This window comes from Podarcis bocagei, assembly GCF_964188305.1.
Source record: "Podarcis bocagei genome assembly, chromosome: 4".
Taxonomy (NCBI): Eukaryota; Metazoa; Chordata; class Lepidosauria; order Squamata; family Lacertidae; genus Podarcis; species Podarcis bocagei.
The window spans coordinates 25,995,980-26,013,055 of NC_138128.1; the positions used below are offsets into that span (position 1 = coordinate 25,995,980).

General features: G+C 39.8%; 1 protein-coding gene across 5 annotated transcripts in view; it reads right to left on the reverse strand.

The window, feature by feature from the left end:
• The window catches only part of RNF13 (ring finger protein 13), a 45,770-nt gene that overhangs the window by 14,760 nt on the left and 13,934 nt on the right, over positions 1–17,076 (reverse strand). For all 5 annotated transcript variants that reach the window (XM_081190544.1, XM_081190547.1, XM_081190545.1 and 2 more), the window contains exons 3-7: positions 16,619–16,699; positions 10,875–11,000; positions 4,130–4,217; positions 2,110–2,197; positions 1,759–1,864 (exon numbers count right to left, since the gene is read on the reverse strand). In XM_081190544.1, the coding sequence (XP_081046670.1) occupies positions 1,759–1,864; positions 2,110–2,197; positions 4,130–4,217; positions 10,875–11,000; positions 16,619–16,699 (489 nt within the window). The remainder of the gene's footprint in view (positions 1–1,758; positions 1,865–2,109; positions 2,198–4,129; positions 4,218–10,874; positions 11,001–16,618; positions 16,700–17,076) is intronic.

Consider the following 17,076-nt stretch of genomic DNA (forward strand, 5'->3'; position numbering starts at 1 on the left):
CCCCAGAAAGCTGAGGATTGTGTTTAACGCTTACATCCAGTACACTCCCACCACTGGTTTGGGAAGTGGTGTACACATGACGTTAGCCACAATCCAAATCTATCCTGCTGTTTCTTATTAAATACTGCATTTTGATGTGTGTTTTTCCCAAACCAGCTTTGATCTGAATTGGAAAAAATAATGACCAAGCTGCATTTTAAGTGAGTAAATGAGTACACAGCCTACTTTTTTCCTTCTATAAATTTGAAAAAAAAGTAACTATGACATTGTAAATGCAAAAAAAGAAGATCTAAAGTGTGTTCCTTTGTACAAGCAGATGTTTCCCCCCAATGAAATGAACAAGAACCCATGCATGGGCTACATATATGTGTGAGCATCTGCACTCACATAATTCTCTTAACTGGGGATATGTTGTTTAGGCTTTTTAAAAACCAATTTGTTTCTAGCATTTCGCTGTTATTCTGGCATTAATTTCTAAGCAACCTCAGCAAGTCTAAAAAGGCAAGGATTTTTTACATTGTTTTTAAAATAAAGGCATAACATGAGCATCTAACAAGAGCTGCAAGCACTTTAGGGACCACATGCAGCTTCTTTGGAAATTCTCTTTTGATGAAGGACAATTAGGAGAGTTGTAAAGGTTCCTTCTTTTTTTCAAAATTATATACAAGGAAGACACTGAACCTGCAAGAAATCAATCTAATTAAAGCTGCTGTGTCTTCAACATAACAGCAGAAAAAATCACTGGGTATAGCCTAAAACATGGTATCTTCAAAGAATTTTATAAAAAAAAAAGTTAGGTCTAAAACGAGTAAAAGAGTTTTGTCTCTGGAGCATCTGCTGTCATCTCATCCATGAAACTTGCAAATCAAGCATGGCATCAAAGTAACATGCTTGTGTCAACTGTGATGCAGAAAACTATCAATTTCACCTGTAGCATAAAATATACAACTCCAACTGGCCTTATGGAGGGATTGCCTCAGCAGTCAGATCTGCTTTGTCTCTTTTCTGTCCTCCCTCAGCAGCGATGTCAATGGATGGGCAGGTAGGTATAGTTTGGGGGGAAATTCCTCACGGGCCAAAGTGCACCCACTGATTGGTCATGACAGGCCCATGTACTGGAGGTTCTCCAATTCTAACAATCCCTAAGTTCTAGAAGCTCACATGTCCTTGTTGTTCTGGGTTTGTAATTTTAATTTACCAATGTATGAACTTCCTCCAACCTACAGAGTCCCCCAAGTAAATCATTACTTTATTCTGGAGCAGCACTGTTTCACTTCCAAACTGATAAGCACTGAGTGGTGGGAGTGACAGCTTTGAATTTTGAGAAAGGCACCATTTACACTTTCACTAAGAAGGAAAGAAGGGCATGCACTTTTGATCTCTTGTGGGCACCGAAGTAGATGCATTCAAAGAACCTCCAGACCCACACCAGCTTCCCTTTTCATATCAAGAGATGCAAAACTTCATGTCCGCAGCTCGTTGCATACATATGAATACCCATTCCCACAGAATCTCTCACTGAACTGGTGTATACATGTCGGGGATCTCAATTGGCGGACAGCTTCAAAGCCATTTTTAGATATTTCTTAGGTATGTCTTAAGAGCTTTAGTGTGCACAACACCATAAAGTCTGATTTCATTTTAAAAAAGAAGAAGCACCCTACCAAGTAAGTCGTAGGCTAAACGGATTCCAGCAATACAACAACAGTATGTTTATATCACTTGTGGAAGGGGAGCAGGAGAGAAGGTAATACTTACCATAAAAATAACAATAAGGATGAGACAGATTCCCACAATAATTAGAAATGGTATTAGGTAGTACTCCAAAGGCAGGCTGAACTCTGGGATTAACAAAATATGGCCTCTGTTAAAGGGGAAAAATTAAGAGGATTGATTATGAAATTCATGTTAAGGTAGCTGAATATAAATCACTCTTGCATATGTCCTATATCCACATTCTTCCCCCGACAAAACAGGTTGTATCACATTTTATTGAAGTATTTAAATATGAATCACACTTTACTGATTTAAAAATCCATATAAAGTTTGAAAAATCACTAGATAATAACAGTTCACAAACAACTAAAATAAAAGTAAATCTTTGCATACCCTTTCTCATAGGTGAATTCTTTAAGAGACTTAGCTGATGTTTCACCAATAAAGACAGATGGAATGTCAATCTTCTTTAAAACTTCAACTGTTCAAAGAGAGAGGAAGAAAGGGAGAAAAGATGAGCAACAATATACAGTTTATGAGTGCTGTATACTACTATATATGGGTATAATACTAGTGACAATTGGTGAATATAAGCAAATCACTGTGCAAAGGCACTTTTAATAAAATAATTGTTCAGATACTTTTTGCATGGGTGTGCTGTGAAAAATGCATTTCCTTCAATAGTATTTCACATGGACACAGTAACATGTAAATGCTCCTTACCCTTCAGGACCACATAATAAGAATGCATGTCCCCTCTGTTGTCTGGAATATCCTAGCAATAGCCTGCATACAACTGTGCCTTGCAGTGGGTAATGAACACCCCGGTGCAATTGCTTCTGCGTGAACAGCCACAATAGGAAAGAACTTTCTGGTGGTGTGCAAGTAGGTACAGTAATTTCTGACTTCGATCAAAAGTGACTCCAAGTGTGATGGGAGACGCAGCAGGGAGGGGCTGCACAACAAACACGTCTCTCATGTTTCCTACTCCTCACCACCTCTGTTACGTGTGAAATAGTGTGCTTTCATAACTTGCAAAAAGCTCTAATGTCATGTGAAAATGCAAGTCTGCTGCTCACAACTGCTTTTCTTGTTCCTATGCAGCCGTTTTCCAATCACTTACAAAACCACATTTTAGGAATGCAAGATCTGATGACGTGATACACCAAAAGCAGAGTTACAATCTAAGACGGAGTATCTTGTTCGTCCCTTGCTTCAATACTTCCAAATACGAACACAGTTGGGAGTGGTCATAAGAAATTTTGGAGCAAGGTGTCCAGTGATACTCAACTCTTAATTCTCTGTAACATCCGAACTGGAAATGGCTGCCCAATACTGGACTGGTGTCTGGATGCAGTGGTAGGCTGAATGAGTCTGAATCCTGGCAAGACGGAGGTTCTGTGGGCAAGTGGTTCCCAGGTTTCTAAGATTTGCTCATTTTATTATGTCCCTTACAGGCTATGCTAGTATGCCCTCTAGTGGTATTGCTAGTTGACTTACACCCAGCTGTATGTACCTGCTCTGCAAGCTCATGGGCTTATAAGAGCAAAAGTATTGATCACTGCATAATGAAAGAGCATTAAATCTCCATTTATAGCAGTGTGTCAGGGTGTGAGAGGTTCTAGTATTTGACAGAACCCCAGTTACAAGGATTATTGTTGGAAATGTGGGTGTCCTTCATGACCTTCACTAAAGCAAAATAGAACTGACATTCCAGGCCTAAAAGTTTTAGCAGCATTTTTTTTATGCATCTGCTGGAGCACTTTGGCTATGTAAAATGCTTGGTATTTGGCTTTGACAAGTTACTGTCTCTAAACTGGCCTTCCTATGGTAGAAGCTGGATTCCACATTTTACACATTTGTACTCTACAACCACCAGTACTTTCAAGAAATTCATGTCAATTACTTCCCTTCACCCCCTGTTGAATTTTATTGTGATTTTAAAAAACCACTCTGAGAACAAAACAAAAAAAGCTTTAAAAACATGAAAGGAGGAAAATAAGTTATGGAAAATGGCCCTCAGGAGAACACAGCACTATAAAGTGTATTGCAATAAAAATAGTATGTATTTTAGATACATACATACATATCTATCTATCTATCTATCTATCTATCTATCTATCTATCTATCTATCTATCTTTGGCATTTATATACCACCCAGTCTATTATGCCCTCTTGTCACAATGTTATATCTTGATCACCTTTACTGATTTCAGTCCTTTTTAAGGAGGAGGGCTAAACGTCTGACAGGCTTACAATCTTCAAAACATTAGCAGGACCGAAAATGTTACTTCCAACTGGCTGACTTGGAAGTAAATGAATTTTCATTTGAATTGTACACATTCTGAAGCTTCTGTTTTTGATTGTTGCAAAGAGTGGGAGAATGTCATCAAGCGAGATACCTGTACTTACTGTCTTGAGATCCCATGCTAATGAGGTCATCGGAATCAACATTGTGAACTATGGCTGCCTTATAGCCAGCTCTTTGTGCGTTCAGAACCTGTGAGCCAAACAAAATGCCTGTCAACAAAAAAACTGCACAGAACTGAGAAATTAACTCAGAACATTTTGTGCATAAGAACATTAGCAAATATTAAAGATATTAGCAAGTCCCCTTTCATTCATGCAGCATTCAAACTGCTACACAAAATATATCCATATATACACCTTCCCTTCTCCCATTTTATCATCACTACAAGCTTGTGAAATAGGTAAGTTGGGCTGAAGGATAGCAACAGGCTCAAGATCACCCAGTGAGTTTCATGAGTAAGTAGGGAATTTGAACTCTGGTCTCAGTCCAGCATACTAATCACACCACCACACCGGAAGTATACTGTCCTTTGTGCACTAGTTGGTCTCTAAGGTGCTACTGGAAGGATTTTTTTTATTTTGTTCCAACTATGGCAGACCAACATGGCTACCTACCTGTAACTAGAACCGTTAATAATGTACACTATAGTGCATTTCCAACTGAAGTTGATTAAGTATATAGTTTATATATCAATTTGTTAACTCTGTAGAATACTTCCAGGAACTTCGTGAGGTATGTTACACTGTCAACAGAATTTGGTGTCCTACTTTTATACTACTGCACTAAAAATAGCTAACAGTGATCCTAGTAACAGTCTGCTTCTGCATAATCATGCAAAAACGTTAGGCTTGATCACATTCTTCTGTTCAGAGCTTTCCACTGGTGGAGGAAGGGAGGGGGAACTCCCTAATTTAATCACAGGCATAACCAAATAAAATAAGCTGGTTAAAACATAAGCGTAACCAAACTATGGCTTAGCAAAATTGTGTCAGGGTTCCTGGAGTCACCAATGAGTTCTTCCCACAGTTCACCTGCTGCTCCAAGCTAAGCTACAGTTTAGTTTAGCATGTCATCCATACCCAGGCTCATGGTTTGTCTCCTTCAGACACGCCATGAGCCCTGGCTCAGACAACATACTAAATCAAAGCATGGCTTAGCCTACAGCAGTGTAGCAGGTCCAGGGGAAGTGCAAAATAGCTGTAATTTCTTCCTTGGAAGCTTGCACCTTCATGTCAAACCTCACACTCTCAAACTGCAGGTTATTTCCTCCTCTTTCATGTGCACAGTGATAAATGCCTCCTCAAAATCTAGTCCTAAGTTTTCATCACATGTGGTGATCTGAATTACAACTATAAGGATTCAATGTAGCAGCATAGTAAAATTTTAAAAAATAATTGCAGTGCGTAATGCTCACTGTGCTAGAACAGAGCTCCCGGAAGGCAATGATGCTTTTAAATAATTTCTGTTTTCCTCTCAGGGTTTTACAATGCTCTCACAGCGCCAATGCATTATACTGCAAGTGCCAACTGATACCAAAGCTGACCCCAAATTCCATATCAAAACATGGCAGGCAATGCTGGTATGTTCAGTGAGGCTTGTGCCTCTAAGAGAGCAGAGGAATCTCTCTACACATGAAACCATCTCTCATTCTGAGCCACGGCCACATAATGTGTCTCCATCACATCCTGCAAAACAGGGGGAAATGTGTTCTGGATAAACCACCCGCTCTTACTCAGCAGTTATAGCGACGTCTCTCACAAGGACAACACAGGTAAAATATATGCTGTACAGAGCTGTGGCTTCTCTTGCAACCCCCCCCCCTCCAAAAAAACCCCACAACCTAACTGGTCTAGGCTTATAGGCCAGCTAAGTCATGGGATGCTGAAGGTGCCCATTAAACACCAGTGCAATGGGGGGGGGAGAGAATGGCCCTGTTTCCACCCCCAACAGTATATTCTTATGGTAAGCATTTGATCCAGAGAGGAAAGATGCATCATGAGGTTAGCACACTAACTGAATTTATACAGTAGTGGAAAACATTTTCCAGCCACAGAACCACGTTAACTTGTGGGCAGCTTTCTGGAGGGTATCACTTACCAGTAGTGGACAGGACCGGAGGCAAAAGTGGGCAATTTGTATCCCGCAATGCAAAAAGGCGGAGGTTTCTACACTCCAGCTCTACCACATTCACCATCACCTCTCTCCATCCAGGCAAACAAGATATATTTTCCCAGTTGAAGACCAATTCAAGGCAGCCAAGGAGCAGAACATGTGAGGGGTGTGGTATGGGGAGTACAACCTGGGGAGACTCTATAGGCCCCCGACCTTGCGGTTCTGCACCTCTGCTATACCACAAATAAAGTATTAAGGTTCAGGGCTGGCAGCCTGCCCAAACCATGAAGCCTTTAGCATCATAAAGCACAGCGAAGGAAGCTTTCAGCAGTTTTCTGTGAACCCTAAACAGCACTCCAAGGCTCCTGCTTCAATCTAGCTAGAGCAGAAACAGAAGCACTCTTGGTAGGGGCTGGGGATAAGATTGGAACACTTTGTTTCAAGTCCTCACAAGTAAATACATAAACACAAAACTGAACTGCTTAGATTTTGATGTCTAAACAACCATTTGATCTACCAGGCAGACATTCATGGATATTCATAACCTGCTGATCTACAAAAGAGGAAACACACACAAAAGGAGCCAGCAAAATATGCCGAAAACTCACAAGTTCACTTATTGTTTATTCAACTTAATTCCCAGATTTGTTTTCTGAATATTTCCTCTCAATAGATTGAAAGAGCTCTAAAAACAAAACTTTGTGGAAATGTGCCGCCTTTTAAAAAAACAAATCATGCAGGTTTTCCATTCAGGAATCAGAATTGATTGCAGTTGTTTTCAGTCTATTGTTTCAGTTATTAGACACACAACTTCAGGAGACTTTGTCCATGCCCAAGTTCTGTGTCATCCCCAATTGCCTGCTACTTATTCTATTAGTGGATAATTTACAACCTGCCTGGGGCTCAGTAGGCATTTCTCAAGCACGAATAACCCAACTCTCCTGGCAACTGTGCTCTGCAAAGTCAATAGCATTTCTTTAGGCGTGGGCTGTCTAACTGGATCCATCAGTAGAATCTGTCCTACACTGGCGCCTCATCTGTTGCAGTTGGTTAACCATACTGCACTTTTTACCACCAGGTCACAGCAATTATCTCCCCTAAAGGAAACTGGCATTTACATTCCTGCAGCTCTTGTTGCTACAGGCATCCAAATCCTTTGGGAGATGCATAGGTTACACTTCTGGATGCTGCACAGAGAAAACTGTCATCTGTTCCCACGGCTTGCTTTTCCACTGCAGCAAGAGATCAAATGAATGAGCTACAGGCAGTTCTCATTACTGCATTCAGCTGTGAAGTTTTGAGGCGAGATCTGTTCTATGCTGATGTCACAGGATCAGAAAACACACAAGATATGCTTTATACTTTTTCTGATTTGCGTACCACAGAAGATATGAAGTTGAGCTAATTGTAGGATAAACTATTACAGGAATATAATATATTATTCATTTTGTACAACACAGAATATTTTGACACAGCTATACAGAACACACAGGGTTAGATCAATCCTCCATGCAAGACGGGCTCCTTTCCGCTGGATAATGGGAACCGTTGGATGCAACTCACTGGCCCCATTTCAGCAAGCAATCATACCTCAGCATAGTAAAGCTGAGATATTGGCAGAACTGGCACTTTTACAGGTGCCACATAGTACCTGCACTGCATCTATAAAAACACAATCATTTAGTGGCAGCACTGACACTTTGGAACTCCCTGCCTATTGACCTTCACTGTATTATTTTCGGTGCCTGCTAAAGTCTATTCTATTGTAGTTTTAACTTTCTGTATGCTTTAAATTATGGTTGTAAATTTTGTAGTGGTCATTTTATTGTTGTAAACCACTCTGATGCTTTTTCTACAATCAAGTGGTATATAAATTTAGTGAAATAAATAAATATGAACATGCCTCACATAGCTTGGTGAGAAAGAGCTGGCACATCGGGACATCTCCATTAACTACAGCTTCCCATTAAGTCTGAACTTGGCATCAATGGGGAATGGTTTCCAAAAAAGCTAGAAAATGAAGCCAACTTTAAAGCTTGGCTTAATATTCTGGATAGTTTAGAAACCATTAACCACCAATAACCAGTTTTGGTGCAGCAGGAAACTATTCTTAACTAACACTTCCTGGCTCATGAGAATGGAAGAACAAATCAACTGTGTGAGTGTGCAAGGCTTGTTCAAATGTAGCTGCTATTTAGTAAGTACTTTGAAAATCAATTAACAAGTTTTTTTTGGCCAAGTAACTAGAACAGTACAGACAATGATAATAGAAGAGAAAAAATGTGCAGTGAGTCTATATGGGTTTTTTGCAACTAAGTTTATTTATACACATTGATTCTGTTTTAGGGAGATGTGCATGCACACCTTGGAAGACCACAGAAGGTTTTGGGTACTACGGTGTATGTAGTAGTACTATAATCCCAGAACACCTAGGTAATTTACCCAGGATTTTAAGCACTGAAAATTAAAAGGCAGTGGTGGGCCACAGGTTAGCCAGTCCTGCTCAAGCCCAACATTTCAGGCTTTGATTTGACAATGCTGTTTTGCTTTCCTGCTCTCACTTCCAGGGGTGACATTAGCAATGCAGCATTATAGTATTCCGTCCCATCTAACAAAAGCAACCCTAAGGCTGTCAAAGCTCCTGCTGTAAAAATGCATGCCATTCCTTCATCTACTTGTGAAAATTTATTCCAAGATTGTTCCAGCTTCAAAGTGGCTTGCTCTTATAACAAAAATAAAAAGAGTATGGGAATCAGAAACCTATTGAATAATGAATAGCATGCCATAGTGTTAATGGTATTCAGCCCCAGAAGGGAAAGGATAATACTACACAAAACTAAAAGAAAGGGGGAAAGTTACTTTCCTGCGAGACATTTCTCTGCTGTCATTAAAGTAAGTTTTTGTAAATTAGGATCAGCCTTCTCCTAATACATTTCATCTGTTGGAATTATAGCCACCAGTGTAGTACCTAATACAAAGTGTTTATTTCAGTTTAGATTATTTATAGAATACCGAGATGCTTTGGTTTTCCATTTTGCAACTGCAAGGATGGGCAGATGATAAAAAGGCAAAGTCTAAGAACATGAGAAGAGAAGAAGATCCACCCACTCTCAGCATCCGGTTCTCACCGTGGCCAACCAGATGCCTATGGGAAGCACACAAGCAGGACCAGAGTGCAAGAGCACTCTAAGCATGAGTGCTCCCCAGCAACTGGTATTCAGAGGCAAAGTGCCTTAAACTGTATTCAATGTGAACTAAGCAACAAAGTTTCATTCCATATACTGTATCTTAAAGTGGAATCTTAAAAAAAGAAAAGTTGTGTTGAAATATCGTTTGCAATACACTAGCATAGCTCACTGATAGATAATGTTACGTTTTATCTTTTATCCTAAACAGTGTTGTATACTGCCACACAATGGGATGCCCTTCAAGTGTTTCTGAATTTTAATCCCCATCATCCTTTACCATTGGCCATGATGGCTGCAGCTGAGGGGAGTTGGGAAACCAGTATATGGAGGGTGCCTCGTTGGCTACAATAACATCCCTACAATGGCAGCATAACATCAGGTGACTTGGTTTTTAATCAGTGTATGCCAACAGTAAGTCATTTAACTGGACTGCTAGGGGCACTCCACCCAAATATGGTACAGTGGTACATCGGGTTACATATGCTTCAGGTTACAGACTCCGCTAACCCAGAAATAGTACCTCGGGTTAAGAACTTTGCTTCAGGATGAGAACAGAAATCGTGCTCCGGCGGTGTGGCAGCAGCGGGAGGCCCCATTAGCTAAAGTGGTGCTTCAGGTTAAGAACAGTTTCAGGTTAAGAACGGACCTCCGGAACGAATTAAGTTCTTAACCTGAGGTACCACTGTACTCTCATTTTTTTTTCCCCATTTGGGCATGCACAATTTTCCATTAGGTTCATTTTGTCAACTTTGTCCACAAAAAATAATAATGTAGCATTCCCACCCACCCTCAGATGAGGTGAAAAGCTATACAGCATTCAACAAAAACATTTTATATATTATATAAGAACCTATCCGGATCAGACAGGCATAAGAGGAAACCATTGTTTCCTGCTGCATCAGGGCTGGAGGATCTCTTTCAGTCCAAGGGCCACACTGCCTCATGAACAACTTCTAGGGGTCATATGCCAGTGGTAGGTGGAACCTGAACAACCAGATATAACTCTTTCCTATGTACAGTAGGCTACACTCCATCAAGTATGCCCTCATAAATGTGCTTCCAGGGAAATCATATGATCCTACCCTCTAATACAAGTCAACCTCCCCCAAACCCCTCCAGCACTGTCTTTACAGAACAAAAATGTGGAGTCCACAACAGCAACACTGATAACACTGATTTTGCTGAGGGTAAGTATCTGCATGCAATCTTTTTTATGACACAAACCACTTTTGAGGTTTTCTTACAATCAAGTGGTATATAAATCTTGTGAAATTAAGAAAAATAGAGCCGATCAAAGTAAAGCACAAAATGTTACACTTTAAATGACATTCAGAACATTAATCAATGATGCAGAAAATGACTAAAAGAATATTTGTGTGGAACCCAAGCAACTACCACAAGTGGTGAAAATTGGTAACACGTTCCTAAAGAAATGTGTATGTATACACCAGATCTACACGATTCTTTTTAAAAGAACAAACTTAAAAGATTATTCTGAATCCTCAGAAACCCTATTCAGAATCCTTACATATGAGAAATTACCTACCTTTATATCAAAGTTGCAATCAAGTCTTCTGATTAATACAATGAATTCATGAGATGTGTTGTCCTTCAGAGGTGGAGGAGTTATGGGCTCACATGCATTCTCGGGTTTTGAATTTATTAGAAAACCCTGAAAGACATTTTCAAAAGCAAATCAATCAGTTCTCAGTCACAAAATGGCTGTATAAGTAGAAGCTACTTGCCTCATATCATTGAACTACAATGCAAGTTGTGAAAATTCTTAACACTGCAGCTAGTGAAAATAATTTTGACCAGATTGATACATGCAGCAGTGGTAGAGCAGACTATACTGTTTTAAGATGCTGGTGACAGCATCACATTTTCTAAATGCCCCTGTATTTAATTTAAAGACAATTCCTTTAACTAGAAAACTAGTATGGAGGGAACAACATATTGTATGTTGGTTTTGTATCCACAAGTATTTGTTTTTTCTCAGGTGAGCATTAATAAACTATATTAGGGTGTGTTTAAGAACCTTTGTATGCTGTTCTCCATATCCTTTGATTAGAAGACGGGATCAGCACCCACATCTATAAATTTGGTTTCAAATTTAAAGTAGGAAGTGAGCTGGGGAAGAAGTTAACAGCCAGCACTAGTTCTGTTTAGCTGATTGCAGCCTTTGGGAGCTCACGGCCAGGACTTGTAAACAGGAATGCTGTCTCACAGTGTACGTATGACCAAGATACACTGGTGGTGAGGGAGCTGCTGCAATGACCTGCAACACCTGTGCCAGAGAAAGTGCAAAACTATACCTGCAGCAAGTGCAAGATGGTTGCCTTGCTGGAAGGTACAGCAACTTAAGGCCCACCTCTCCACACTTGGAGTTATCGGACAAAATGAGGAATTTCTCGCTAGAGCAGAGTGGACTGTCCTGGAACAGTGATGCGGGGCGAGGATGCCCCTAGAGAGGGGAGAAGATCGCCCAGCGTTGGAGACAAACTCCTGGAGGAACGTGACACATAGAAGCAGGACTGTCAGGGGCCATGCTGTGTCATTGGAGCTGCAAAATTGATTCCATGCCCTCACCTCGGATACCAATTCTGGGCCAGAGGAACAAGGACAGCAGTTGCAGACCTCAGAACACACCAAGGTATACAACTTTTTAATAATAAATAATAATGTAGAAATTGAGAGATATAAACTATTCAAAAGGAATTGACCAAACAGGAAGGGAGGAAGAGGAGATTGGCAACTGGCTGGTAGTTACTTAGATTTTCCGAGTTCAGGGTGGTGCAAATTGTTGTCGTCTCTCCATTTTATCCTCCTAAGAATGTTGTGAGGTAGGGAAAGGCTGAGGGACAGTGGCTGGCACAAGGTTACCCAGGGAGCTTCATGGCAAAGTGGATATTTGAACCCTGGTCTCCCAGGTCATAGGCCAATCCTCTAACCCTTACACGACATTGGCCCTCTTACATATGCCTATTTTTAGAAAGTTCTCGTCACAATGATTAGAAACATGGTAGATCATTCTATGACACCAGGAAACAAAGAGTTTATAGTTTAAATAAAGTAGTAAAGGGGGCTTAAGTTCAGCAAAACCTAAAAATCATCAAAAGTCAAAGTATGGTATAACTTGTAATGACAACTTGTCAAGTATGAAAGAGATATGTTTCTAGTACCACTTCACCTGGGCATTAATCCAACAAAGCACTTAAGTGTTTACTTCGTTTTAAACATGCACACTGTCTCATGAAAGCTAAAGTTTAAAGTTAAGCATATGCTGAAGTGCTCTACTGGAGTGAAGCCTGCCAATTTCAGTGTTTTAAAAGCAGAACTCCACTAATGAAGCTTTCAGGTACTTTCATGGGCAGCATGATGGTAGGATTTTTATTGCAATCTGCATTTAAAACATGGCAGGTACTGGGTAGCATTCATTTCTATCACCTTGTTCAAGCAAGCCTTTCAAATCTGGAATAATTGCTGGATTTTTAAAGGAATCACTTTCAAGTGATTCCCCGCCCGCCCACCCCAACAAAGGAAAGCCAGGAAATTAAATATTCAGAACACCCAAGGTCACTTAACAAGGATGAGCTATTTCGCCAAATCTTCTGTATACACAGATCAAAGCAGCTGGAATTAAAAAAGAGCATGTCACAACTTGCTCTCTCTCCTCAACACAGGTTTAGGAATCTTCTCTTATTAACTATTTGGTGACAATTGCTATTGTGAATCAATATATTAGGAACAGCATTATGGTTTTAGGAATAAAAAGCAAGCAGTGCATTTAGCCTTGTTTGAACATTGTCCACCCAAGTTTCAATGTTCAGCAGTTCTGAAATAGTGTGACCAGAAAACTTTATGCTGTTAGCTAGGGATCCCAAAACAGCTGGAGGGCAGAGTTTGGGGATGTCTGACCTTTAGCAAAGCAGATGGAGCCATCTCCTCTACCAATATGAACGCCAATAGTGAGGAAGTTCCAAGTGCGCATCAGAGCACCCACCTCCACATGTCACTACTTCAGCAAGCAACTGTTTCCGAGGATATCCTAAAATCCCCATTTTATTTATCTACTGTGCTTTGTATCAAGTTTCGTATTCACTATAGGCTAACATACAATGGATACCTACAACCATACTTCAAAAAAGGAGGAACATGTCTTCCAGGTGTATGACTATTTCATTATAGGGCAAGGAATTCCTATAAATTTGAATACTTCTGTCCAGTCTGTTGTACATTCGGAAGTTCAGCTGCTCTCAATGAATTTAATATCAATATACATCTTACCATTCTCCACTGCTTCCCAGTTTCCCACATTAATAGCAGAATTTTCTGTGTTGCTTTCCTGAACTGCAAATCTGAATAAAGACTGGCACTAAAGCAAATGCTCTACTGATATATTGGGGGGGGGGGGGGAATGAATAGCATTTGGCTGTTGCGTGGTATGTTTTGAAATTAATATAAATAGAATCTTCTCATAATAGCAAAATGGCAATTATCCCAATACCTCTATTTTTTCTTGTAATTCTTATTTCTTGCCTCAAAAATAAAATGAAAACAAAATAAAATTACTGCAACTGTATTTCTACCACCTTCCTGACTAATTAGGGCACATGATAAAAGCTTCTTTCAGATATGTCTGGATTTTAGATTTCTTCAGCAAAACCCCTATATTTTGTAAAGTTACTTTAAAAAAATCACTATTAGAAAATATATGTACAAGACTCTCAGTAGCCCTGGTTTGAAAAACACTGCTAGCATTTAGCATTCATACTACAGCATTAATAGTGACACAATCTGGTGTTTGCAACGATCATGTACTGATTTTAACCTTGAGACACTGAATGCTGCAGCTTGCTGCAATTACATTAGCAGGCAGAGGAGGCAGACCTCAGTCAATATCCAGAGAAACCAAAATGCTCTTGGAATATGTTGCACTACAAACAGCAGTACAACATACTGCTGCTTCCTAGTTCCAATAAAATAATAATAATAATAATAATAATAATAATAATAATAATAATAATAATAATAATAATAAATTTTATTTATATCCCGCCCTCCCCAACCGAAGCCGGGCGGCTAACAACAATCAAATAATCCAACATTCTAAACACATTTCATTATAAAAATTAATTAAAATCAAATTGATGGCAACCGTTAAGCAAAATTCTGTGCAGATTGCCAGATGAGGGAGTCAGGCTGCGCCCTGACCAAAGGCCTGGTGGAACAGCTCTGTCTTGCAGGCCCTGCGGAAAAATGTCAGGTCCCGCAGGGCCCTAGTCTCTTGAAGTCTCTTGAAGTCCCTTACGTACTGTTACACATCAGAAACTGTGAAGGGCTAGATGGTATCATATATACGGTGGTATCAAGATAAAGATCCTCATCCAGTCCTGAAAGTCTTTGCATTAACAGTAAATCAGCTCTAGGTGTTGCAGAGACATCTGAGGAGGATCAAAGTTGTGGGTAGTGTTCTCACAATCCCCAAACCACTTATTCTCAGAACAAACAATACTGTCTTTGAGGAGATGTACAAGTGAGTTCAATACTGCAACCGACTGCCTGCTATTCTCTGCCCTAAGTCAAGAGTACCACAAATTCTGGAGAAGACAACATCAGAAGAGGAGGCCCTATGGCCCTCAGATGCTGCTGGACTACAGGCTCCCCTTTCCAGGTACATATGGTTGTGCTCATGTCTATCAAGAACAACCTGCTTCACAAGGATCTATGGCCAGAACATGTGTCACCACAATTCTAACAGCTGAAATAAACTAAAGTATGATTTTCCTTGGTTCTTTCATAATTCGAATTGCCAGGGTTTGGGTGGGAGGCTACTACAGCTCTTAAACCAAATTGTTCTAAGAACATTGTTTGTCAGCATTGTTTAAAAAAACGTTTTGCTAAGTTTTTGTATTTTGTAGAGGTCCTTGAGCATACACATTCATTAAGGCTGTAAATGTTTAGAATCAACTGAAAGAAACACAAAAGATGACTCACGGCCATTGTTGGACAAGGACATATTGTCCAAGAATGTCTAACTAAAGAAAGTGTTCAAAATGCTGAAGTCACTTATATTTGACTAAGAGTCACTGGCTACAGCAGAAACCCTGAATCAAACTGCAATATTGGGGTATTGCAACAAGTGTACAATTGTTATGGGACAATCAAATAAGGTAAGAACTGCAAGCATGCATTAAAATATAGTGTGGTTATTTATGCTAAGGTTTGTTTTAGACAGGATCAAACTTGGCTGTTACATTTTATCAGTTTTAAAGCTAACTAACTGATCGCTTAGACCATTTGAGGAATAGTTGCACATCAGAAGTATTATAAGCAAAATCAGGAGCAATAAAAACATTTCCTAACAGGCCAATCTTGTGCAGATTTCCTCAGGATTCAATCCCACTGAGTTACTGTCAAGCAACTAAGCACAGGACGATCGCAGGACAAGAAATAAAGCCTGTGAAGTTAATAGGAGGACACTTATTTCAGGTAGGTTTAGGGTTGGGTCCTTGATGAAAGGAAGACCTACTGTTTGCCACAGAAGGGGGGAAAGGTGATTGCTCCAGAGGGAAGATCTAGAATCACTGGGTGAAAACTGCAGGGAAGCAGATTTTGATTAAACATTAGTAGAAGCTTCCTAACTGTAGGAGATGTTTAGCAATGTAAGAAGCTGCCTTGGAAGGTGGTGGAATCGCCTTCATTTTAGGTCAGAGATGTTGCAGTTGTATCCTGCACTGCAGAACCAACATTGAGCAAGGGCTGACCTCCCACACTCCTTCCAACTCTGTAATTTTAGAGAGCCAGATACTAGATTAGTATCATTCTAAAGCCAAGCCTTAGTTTAAATGTTCTGGGCTCAGTCTTTTACTTGACTGCTTTCTAATAACATCTTCACATGGAAGTCCAGTGGTTGTCATAAATGCTTTTCTGCAGGTTTATCTAAGGGTTTATATCTCAAAGCTTTATTTCTCAACACCCTGTCCCTTAATTAATCACCAAGGATTATAAAAGTATTCTTGAAATCCTCCACACTAGAAAGAAAAGTCTTTGCATTGTCTTCCGTTGCTCTAGGCAACACTATTGGCAGAAAGTTCTTTCTTTTCTTTTCTTACTATAGGGACACAGTTGTGCCTACCACCTTTTCCAGCTGATTTTGGATTAAGTCTGTTGCGCAGTTGTAAAATCCATAGAGCCAATTGAGACTAAGCTACATATTAAGAACTCACAAAGCACCATGTTAAATTTTCTTTATTTGCTCCTATTTTGTTACTTGCTCTTGCTTCTTACCTTCAAGCCTTCCGTCGGGAGTCTGTAGCCAAACCTTGCTGGCAGGTCATCAAATGTTTGTGTTACATTTTCAAAATTAAACTAAAAGCAAAAGGAAAGTGAAGGATTATATTATGTACTAAACTGGAAAGGGGACCATATAAAACCATTGTCATACTACTAAGAAATAAGATACCAATAGCACAAATGATTCATTTCTCAAAGTACAGTTCAACTGTCTCAACAAAATCTTGTCATATGCCCCACATTGTGCCCAGGACCAGCCCATGAAGTTCCTTTCTTCACCTATTGACCTGCTTCAGTTTCAGTTTATAACATAGCTCAGCAACATTTTAATTCCCAAGGTTCTTCCACCTTCAAACATTTTTGCAATGAGTTAAATGCTGAACAACTCTTTGGAAGTGTTCCAGTTCCTTAAATTTCACTGTAAAGTCTGCTTTTACTGTAAAGAGAATGCG